At 43.0% G+C, this 10,425-nt stretch overlaps 1 protein-coding gene across 1 annotated transcript in view; it reads left to right on the forward strand.

Moving 5' to 3' along the window:
- Window positions 1-9,151, forward strand: part of pcdh12 (protocadherin 12) — a 24,754-nt gene extending 15,603 nt beyond the window's left edge. Inside the window, exons 4-5 of the mRNA XM_034114119.1 lie at window positions 7,879-8,043; window positions 8,474-9,151. Coding sequence (XP_033970010.1) covers window positions 7,879-8,043; window positions 8,474-8,739 — 431 coding nt within the window. The 3' untranslated portion in view covers window positions 8,740-9,151. The remainder of the gene's footprint in view (window positions 1-7,878; window positions 8,044-8,473) is intronic.
- Window positions 9,152-10,425: the final 1,274 nt, after the last annotated feature.

Raw genomic sequence — 10,425 nt, forward strand, 5'->3', positions numbered from 1 at the left:
CGTTAAATAGACCAGACTTCTAGTATAGTCCCTTGATCCTCCTTAGCAACGGTCTGTTCTCCTTAGCAACGGTCTGTTAGCGGAAATGAACAGACCTCCGGAATGTCTTAATTGACCAATCAGAATCTAGTATTCGACCAAGCCGTGTAATAATGAAAGCTATCTTAGTGGTTGATTGCACTTATTGTAATTCACTTTGGATAAAAGTGTCAACTAAATGTAATCCATTGTAAAATAAACGAGTCATTCGTTATTATTTTTCTTCCGGGGCTGTAGCCTTGCCCTTATTTGGTGCCATTTAAAGTCATGGTGTGAGGTACCAGTCACACCAGTATTCATAGTAGTAATGTATACTGGTCCAAGATAATGGGCATGGTCTTATGTGTGTGTGTGTGTGTGTGGTGTGTGTGTGGTGTGTGTGTGTGTGTGTGTGTGTGTGTGTGTGTGTGTGTGTGTGTGTGTGTGTGTGTGTGTGTGTGTGTGTGTGTGTGTGTGTGTGTGTGTGTGTGTGTGTGTGTGTGGTGTGTGTGGTGTGTGTGTGTGTGTGTGTGGTGTGTGTGTGTGTGTGTGTGTGTGTGTGTGTGTGTGTGTGTGTGTGTGTGTGTGTGTGTGTGTGTGTGTGGTGTGTGTGTGTGTGTGTGTGTGTGTGTGTGTGTGTGTGTGTGTGTGTGTGTGTGTGTGTGTGTGTGTGTGTGTGTGTGTGTGTGTGTGTCTGAGTGAGTGTCAAACAGTTTCTTCCTGCTATTGTAGAGTTCTGAGCCCGGGGGGCGAGTGGAGGGGTTTACCGGCTGATGATGGAGCGAGCTGCACTTTATGGCAGGAGAAAGAGAGAGACACACATAAAGAGTGTGTGGGAGTGTGTGTGTGTGTGTGTGTGTGTGTGTGTGTGTGTGTGTGTGTGTGTGTGTGTGTGTGTGTGTGTGTGTGTGTGTGTGTGTGTGTGTGTGTGTGTGTGTGTGGTGTGTGTGTGTGTGTGTGTGTGTGTGTGTGTGTGTGTGTGTGTGTGTGTGTGTGTGTGTGTGTGTGTGTGTGTGTGTGTGTGTGTGTGTGTGTGTGTGTGTGTGTGTGTGCGTGGGAGTGTGTGTGTGTGTTATGTGTGTGATGCTTGACTCACCTCCACGCTGCAGGCTGTGCTATCAGTGTAACTCACACCAGAGACCTTTGACAGTGTGTGTGTGTGTGTGTGTGTGTGTGTGTGTGTGTGTGTGTGTGTGTGTGTGTGTGTGTGTGTGTTTGATGAAGCCGTCAAAGCTTTAACACATTCCTCTCTACTACATGTGTGTCCTGTAACTACTTTTTGAAGGACTGCTGTGATGAATCACACCAAGATAAACCGGTCTCTTTGTCTGAAGATGATATTACAGGTGTTGAGTGTGACTGTGTGTGTGTGTGTGTGTGTGTGTGTGTGTGTGTGTGTGTGTGTGTGTGTGTGTGTGTGTGTGTGTGTGTGTGTGTGTGTGTGTGTGTGTGTGTGGTGTGTGTGTGTGTGTGTGTGTGTGTGTGTGTGTGTGTGTGTGTGTGTGTGTGTGTGTGTGTGTGTGTGTGTGTGTGTGTGTGTGTGTGTGTGTGTGTGTGTGTGTGTGTGTGTGTGTGTGTGTGTGTGTGTGTGTGGTGTGTGTGTGTGTGTGTGTGTTGTGTGTGTGTGGTGTGTGTGTGTGTGTGTGTGTGTGTGTGATGTGTGTGTGTGTGTGTGTGTGTGTGTGTGTGTGTGTGTGTGTGTGTGCGTGTGTGTGTGTTTTTGTCTCAGATGTGAGAACTCGGGTCGTGCCTATCATTGCTATTGTTACGTTTAGGATGGTGTCATGTGAACTACATTTTCACAGCTCCCTTTGCATGTGATTTTGTTTTTACTTTGATGTCAAATAGACAAAACCCCTCAGGTTCAGGTTAGTGTGTGTGTGTGTGTGTGTGTGTGTGTGTGTGTGTGTGTGTGTGTGTGTGTGTGTGTGTGTGTGTGTGTGTGTGTGTGTGTGTGTTCTTGTTTTGCATGTGTATTTGTTGAGTTTGAAGCCTGTATTTGTGCACAGTTGCAGATGAAGATTTGGTTACACGACTATCAATAGGACTGTAGTATTTTAAGAGTTAGATACCAGTGGAGGGGATGGACGAGTATTTCTGAAGTGTGTGATCAGAGTAGCTTTAATTAAAACAAATTAAAATAACCAAAATTAAGCAAATTTGTTGAATTAAGATATCATTATTAGTTCCAAGTTTACAACATGTCTTTATCCAACCAAATTTGCTTCAATCGACCTTTTTTGACGTTAAAAAACAAATTTTAACTGATGTCAAAAACAGTTTGAACACACTGAAGAGATATATCGATTAAAGCTGATTTAATGAAAACAATTGATCAATCAATACTTAAATGGGATTGTTTACAATAAGAGGAAGTCTTCTGTATTTATATTTGTAATACAGTAGAACTGGATGATTTTCCGTGCAAATCGAAGTAACATTTAAGGCTGAAATCTCTGGATATTAGATGAAGGTAGCACAGAACGTATCACTGACAGGACACTGACATCGCATATCTGTCTTTCTGTCTTTCAGTGATGCACACTGTGAATTTATGCACCAAAGATTTAAGGAGGAGGGTTTAGTTTACAGGTTAAACAGTTCAGTGTTTAATCTCTGAGGATCTGAAACTGGATGCGTTTGTAACTGAGAGAGAATTTCATGTTTGGTAAAATCCTGCACGGACAAAAGGAGGAAAGAGGAGGAGGGTTAACTCAGAGGGCGGTCTGTGCCACCGGTGTGTGTGTGTGTGTGTGTGTGTGTGTGTGTGTGTGTGTGTGTGTGTGTGTGTGTGTGTGTGTGTGTGTGTGTGTGTGTGTGTGTGTGTGTGTTATCCCAGGTGTGTGTGTGTGTGTGTGTGTGTGTGTGTGTGTGTGTGTGTGTGTGTGTGTGTGTGTGTGTGTGTGTGTGTGTGTGTGTGTGTGTGTGTGTGTGTGTGTGTGTGTGTGTGTGTGTAGTGTGTGTGTGTGTGTGTGTTGTGTGTGTGTGTGTGTGTGTGTGTGTGTGTGTGTGTGTGTGTGTGTGTGTGTTGTGTGTGTGTGTGTGTGTGTGTGTGTGTGGTGTAGTGTGTTTGTGTGTGTGTGTGTGGTGTGTGTGTGTGTGGGGTGTAGTGTGTGTGTGTGTGTAGTGTGTGTGTGTGTGTGTGTGTGTGTGTGTGTGTGATGTGGAGAGGAGAGTTTATTCCCCTCATCTGGTTGTGGTTAGATGAAGGGGACCGCAGCAGGCTGATCAGTCTCAGCTAGTTTAACGTTTTTACTCCGCTTCATTCATCTGATTAGAATTAATCACCGCTTACTTACATCTCTACCTTTTCAACATCAAGTAAAAATGTTTTGCATTGAGAATTATCTAATAGTAGTGTTATTGTTTGCGTTGATTCAGCGAATCTTACCACCTTGTATATCAGAAATGTATTACAAGACTAAGCTGAATACTCGATGCTGCGATTGGTCGATTGGAAAATTCTGCATTCTGGGCTTTTTTAATAGCAGACCGTTGCTAAGGATAACATACTGTTGCTAAGGATAGCATGGGCACTCTTTAGCAAGGTGTGGTTGCTTTGAAAAAAAATACAAAAAGTTAAAAAATAACCACTGGTCCAATAATAATCGTATCTATTTACAGCATTTTAAACACATTTGAAGTAACTAATAAATGAAATATCATATAACTACTATCTATGTTTGATTAGAATGCACTCATTACAATATTTAGAAAATATATCTGAGGTGAGCAATCACAAATATTGTTAATTTCGCCAAAACTATAAAGTAATACAATATTTAAGGTACAAATAGAAGAGGAAAGTGAATTGATAAACCCAAAGACCTTTTTTAATGACTTCAAAACTCACCAGCTGATCCAAACATAAATGCATTTGTTCCTCAGTCTGTCTCCATGTATGCAGACAGAGCTTGTTAAGTACTAAACATAGTTTGTTATGTGTTTCATATAATAAGAAAAGTATAAAGTGTTGTTGATGTCAATGTGAGCTGGCGTCTGAGCGTCTGTTCATGAAGCTGTTGTCTCGACTTACGTCAATAACCGTCCTCATGAAGGTCTGCCAGCGACGTGCTGACAGATCTCCATTGTTTCAGATCAGATCAGATGAATCTTAAAAATAGCTCTTAGACGGATGTTGTTGTGCGAGCAGATAACACGACCACAGCACGTCAACAGGAAGTGATGAGGATCAGAGACACTAAACTGCTTCCTTTCACTTTTTCCCAGCATGTTTTACAGAAAATAAATAAATGAAATGAGACGTATAATCTTTGGTTTGTGCGACAGACACACCCGATGTTTACTCCTCTCACAGACACTGTAATAGAGGTATTTGATGGCGCTAAGGACGTGATGTTTAGCCGAATTCTTTCAGAGCGAAGGACGCTGCGGAGGATGATCCTGTTGACAGATAAAACACTTTGTCGCTTCCTTTCCTTCTTCCCTTCCTGCCTCCTTCTCCTCCAGCAGTGAGAGAGAAACAAGGGGAGGATGCTTCAGTTCATCCACAGACACGGTTATAACTCCATATTCTAAGCAGTCTAAACTTTAGACTGCTTAGAATATGGAGTTATAACCGTGTCTGTGGATTAACTGAAGACTAGTCCAGTACTTCATTAAATGTTACTTTAGACTCTAAGTAACATTTACTGAAGTACTGGACTAGTTTTGATACCAATTGTTTGATATCTTGTACTTTCCCTACATTACATTACATTACAGTACATGTCACTTGTTAGACGCTTTTATCCAAAGCGACTTACATACTCAATACTGTGGACAATCCCCATAGGAGCACTTTGGGGTGAAGTGTCTCAGGGACACAACGACATGCTGACTGCAGTGGGGTTTGAACCTGTGCTCCCCTGATCTGAACACCAACGCACTATCTACTGCACCACAGCCTACTACCCCATTATACAGTGTCAACCCAAAACACCCTGTTTCCAAAGTGCTGATTCTCTGTCTGTTACTTTAGATGAAAATAAGGAGCCCCTCCCCACGCCCCTCTGAGAGACATTTGGTTACAAAGAACTCAATGGTGCTCTAGGAGGAGATTCAGGTGATAAGGGGGGGGGGGGGGGGGGGGGGGGTTACCTTGGTTGCTGATTGGCTGATGGTTACACAAGACAAAACATCGTTATGACATCATAAAGTGGGCAAAATCTGATCAGTTCATTTTCAGATAGGTTTTTATAAAAATGGATCAAAAAGAGAGAGAATCTTTGTTCCTGAAACTTTCAGAGTCTCTTTCCACAGAGGGGACACATGTTGATGAAGAAGAGACATGAAGAAGAGGGGACACATGTTGATGAAGAAGAGACATGAAGAAGAGGGGACACATGTTGATGAAGAAGAGACATGAAGAAGAGGGGACACATGTTGATGAAGAAGAGACATGAAGAAGAGGGGACACATGTTGATGAAGAAGAGACATGAAGAAGAGGGGACACATGTTGATGAAGAAGAGACATGAAGAAGAGGGGACACATGTTGTTGTAGAAGAGACATGAAGAAGAGGGCACACATGTTGATGAAGAAGAGACATGAAGAAGAGGGGACACATGTTGATGAAGAAGAGACATGAAGAAGAGGGGGACACATGTTGATGAAGAAGAGACATGAAGAAGAGGGGACACATGTTGTTGTAGAAGAGACATGAAGAAGAGGGCACACATGTTGATGAAGAAGAGACATGAAGAAGAGGGGACACATGTTGATGAAGAAGAGACATGAAGAAGAGGGGACACATGTTGATGAAGAAGAGACATGAAGAAGAGGGGACACATGTTGATGAAGAAGAGACATGAAGAAGAGGGGACACATGTTGATGAAGAAGAGACATGAAGAAGAGGGGACACATGTTGATGTAGAAGAGACATGAAGAAGAGGGGACACATGTTGATGTAGAAGAGACATGAAGAAGAGGGGACACATGTTGATGTAGAAGAGACATGAAGAAGAGGGGACACATGTTGATGTAGAAGAGACATGAAGAAGAGGGGACACATGTTGATGTAGAAGAGACATGAAGAAGAGGGGACACATGTTGATGTAGAAGAGACATGAAGAAGAGGGGACACATGTTGATGTAGAAGAGACATGAAGAAGAGGGCACACATGTTGATGAAGAAGAGACATGAAGAAGAGGGGACACATGTTGATGAAGAAGAGACATGAAGAAGAGGGGACACATGTTGATGAAGAAGAGACATGAAGAAGAGGGGACACATGTTGATGAAGAAGAGACATGAAGAAGAGGGGGACACATGTTGATGAAGAAGAGACATGAAGAAGAGGGGACACATGTTGATGTAGAAGAGACATGAAGAAGAGGGGACACATGTTGATGAAGAAGAGACATGAAGAAGAGGGGACACATGTTGATGAAGAAGAGACATGAAGAAGAGGGGACACATGTTGATGTAGAAGAGACATGAAGAAGAGGGGACACATGTTGATGTAGAAGAGACATGAAGAAGAGGGGACACATGTTGATGTAGAAGAGACATGAAGAAGAGGGGACACATGTTGATGTAGAAGAGACATGAAGAAGAGGGGACACATGTTGATGTAGAAGAGACATGAAGAAGAGGGCACACATGTTGATGAAGAAGAGACATGAAGAAGAGGGGACACATGTTGATGAAGAAGAGACATGAAGAAGAGGGGACACATGTTGATGAAGATGAGACATGAAGAAGAGGGGACACATGTTGATGAAGAAGAGACATGAAGAAGAGGGGACACATGTTGATGAAGAAGAGACATGAAGAAGAGGGGACACATGTTGATGTAGAAGAGACATGAAGAAGAGGGGACACATGTTGATGTAGAAGAGACATGAAGAAGAGGGGACACATGTTGATGTAGAAGAGACATGAAGAAGAGGGGACACATGTTGATGTAGAAGAGACATGAAGAAGAGGGGACACATGTTGATGTAGAAGAGACATGAAGAAGAGGGCACACATGTTGATGAAGAAGAGACATGAAGAAGAGGGGACACATGTTGATGAAGAAGAGACATGAAGAAGAGGGGACACATGTTGATGAAGAAGAGACATGAAGAAGAGGGGACACATGTTGATGAAGAAGAGACATGAAGAAGAGGGGACACATGTTGATGTATAAAGGCCCTGACACACCAAACTGACACCAAAGAACACGTCCAGACGGACCCGACTGTTGTGTCGCCTCACGTCTCTGCGTCTTGGCCAACAGTCGCACTGGAACACACCGCAAAGACTTCAGCCGACGGCCAAGTAGCACGTACGAACTGCGCATGCGTGAGTGGCAATAACTCTCCTTACCAGCAGGCGGCGGTAGTGTGTATTCGTCATTCAAAAGAGGCAACAACCAGAAGACAGACTGCGTGATACACCGAGAGAAGAAGAACAGACTGCGTGATACACCGAGAGAAGAAGAACAGGCTGCGTGATATAAACAAACAACACATAGCATGCGTTCCATGTTCACTCTACAGCCAGAAGCTCACGGGGCTTTCCCCAACCTGTGTCGAGAGCTGGAGTTAAATGAAATCTCAGATTGGCCTTCTTAATCGTTTGTTTGGGTCCCTCACTTCCGTTTCGCTTCTCATGCACTGATTCGCTAAGCTGAGCAGCCAATCAGAGTGATTTCTTTGGCCGACGGCCTTTGGCCGACTGCCCGCCGATTCAACAAAAGGCGTCGGCACGGCTGAAAAGACCCGACGGTGCGGGACACACCAATCTGAGTAGGGCGTGACGCCCACCGACGCCGATAATCGGCCTGGTGTGTCCGTGCCTTAAAACACATGAAAAAGTGCATTTTGCACAATAGGTGACCTTTAAAATGAATCTCTTTCTCTTTCTGCAGACGACGTGTTCTCGGAGGTCAGCGATCCGTCCTGGATGGCCCGCCTCTCTCTCCCGCTCAGCAGTGATTACCACGACAACGTCTTTGACCCCACCGGGCCACCGTCCCCTGAAAGTGAGCTTCCCCCCCGGGACACCCTGGACTCCTCCTCCTTCTCCACATTCGGTAAAAACATAAACTTAAAAACAATAACTCTGAAATCTAGAGTAAATGTTAGATTTTATTTCATTTTTTGTGATCAAAATCTGATTCTTATTGACCTTTAGACCGAAAGCACACATAAAGTCACTATAATGCATTTAGTTGAATATAAAGGCGCAGACATACAGTATAGATAGACATTTATAGGCCTACATACAGTTTATACAACATACTGTACAACGCCATACAATTAGATTTGAATTGGGAAGATATCATAACATTACATACACTTAATTGATCACAAATGTAGATCATTGCCATGTATTCACTGTATATGTGCATAGGACATTGAAACCTTTGCATCTTGGATGAAAGGAAATGTTTGAAGCTGAATTCAATGATTTTTTTATCATTTTAAAGAACATTATTTCCCCTCCTCCTCTCCGTCCTTTAGGTAAGACTCCAGAGAAAGAGGGTCCTCTGGGGGGGGCGCTGCTCTCTGAGGTCAGCACCCTGTTTGAGATGCTGATGACCCAGAAAGCAGACTCTCACCCCGGCCCTCGACCCGACGTGCTGTACCGTCTCTCCGCTGCGTACCGACGCTCGCTGGGCCTCGATGCTAACGCTACCAACGCTACCAACGCCCCAAAGCACTCTGGGAACTCTGGGAACTCTGAGAAGAGGCCCGACCACACTGCACCGCCTGGACTTTACCAATAACAGTAACGTCCGTTCACTGAACACTGGAAAGACTCTGGGTAGGAGGAGGATTTCAGAGGCATTATGTGATGCAATATGATTTGAATGACTGTAAATAAATCCACGATGAATCATTTTTTGTAGAATCACAACTTCAGGATGGGTCACGTTCAACACTTCTGTAGCAAAACTGAAATGAACGAGAGTCTGAGGTTGCGTGTCTGAAATACATAAAACATTCAAATGAATACCATAAAATGCCAGCTCTAACTGAAGGCTTTGTTGAAAATGTAGGTCTTCAACGCGCTCTTAAAAGTTTGGACACTGTCTGCCTCTCTGATGAAAACAGCAAGTAGGTTCCAGAGAAAAGGAGCTTGGACTCCTGATCTGAAATATGATTTGAATGACTGTAAATAAATCCACGATGAATCATTTTTTGTAGAATCACAACTTACATTTAAAGGAAGTGCCACGTTGAACACTTCTGTCGCAAAACTGAAATTGCCTTTTCTCGCAAGCGCTATTATACAGAGATACAAAATGCATTGAAAAGTCTAAAATTAACAACAAATCAAATCACCAACTTAAAGGTGGGGTAGGTAATTTTGAGAAACCGGCTCGAGTGCGCTAGAATTTGAAAATACACAACCGGAAAAAATCTGCCACTTCCTTACAGAGCCCCTCCTCCAACACACACGAACGCGCACATGACCAATGAGGGCACCAGATAAGTTTGTGCACAGATGGAAGGCTGACAGGCAGGTAGAACATCCAGTTACTTTAGCCGGGCCGGCTCAGATGATTGGTCGTGCTGTTTACAGTACTACAGCTTCCACAGATGATATTTCTTTATGTATTTTTTGTCAAAGCACTTAAGATATTCATTGCTATCTGGATGTTAAGAGCATTCCATGGAATATAACAAAAAGTGTATCTCGAGCCGGTTTCTCAAACTTACCTACCCCACCTTTAATGCAAACGTATTAATATGAAAACTAAATTCACTTGGTAAGATTCACTGGTTATACAACTTTTAAGAACTTATCAGTAGTAGTAGTAGTAGTAGTAGTAGTAGTAGTAGTAGTAGTAGTAGTAGTAGTAGTAGTAGTAGTAGTATAACCTTTATTTAGCCAGGAAAATCAATTAAGAACACATTTTTATTTTCAATGATGACCTGACAGGAGGCAAAAGGCTTCCTGAGGGGATGGGGGTTGGGAGGAAGAAAATAAAAAGACATACTCCGAGCACCACAGAACCCAGGAGACAACACAATGACCCAGAGCAGAGATGGCAGGCATAGCAGTTACACATATAACATCTCTAAAATAATACTGCTGGAGTTCAATCAGTCATTAATTCATTCATGAAGGAGATGCATTCAGAGTGCAAGTAGAGCTTTACCATCAATGAATCAGGAAGCATCCGGCACTTCATTCAGCTTTAAATAAGACTAAATGACAGGATGGACTATAAAGAGAAAGGCTGTATAGTGAAGGAAACAGGAAGTGAACTCAGGAACTTAGATCACATTAGAAATTAGCAAAAAGGGTCAATGTGAAAGATAACAAAAAGGGTCAATGTGAAGGTTAACAAAAAGGGCCTAGTGTACTTGTAACCTTGAGCACAAATACTTACTTAAATATACTTGGATCTCCATCTTCAGACCTAAGTATAACAGTACTTTTAACCGTCAGTACATCTGGAATC

Source organism: Trematomus bernacchii, unplaced genomic scaffold (assembly GCF_902827165.1).
Source record: "Trematomus bernacchii unplaced genomic scaffold, fTreBer1.1, whole genome shotgun sequence".
NCBI classification, from domain to species: Eukaryota; Metazoa; Chordata; class Actinopteri; order Perciformes; family Nototheniidae; genus Trematomus; species Trematomus bernacchii.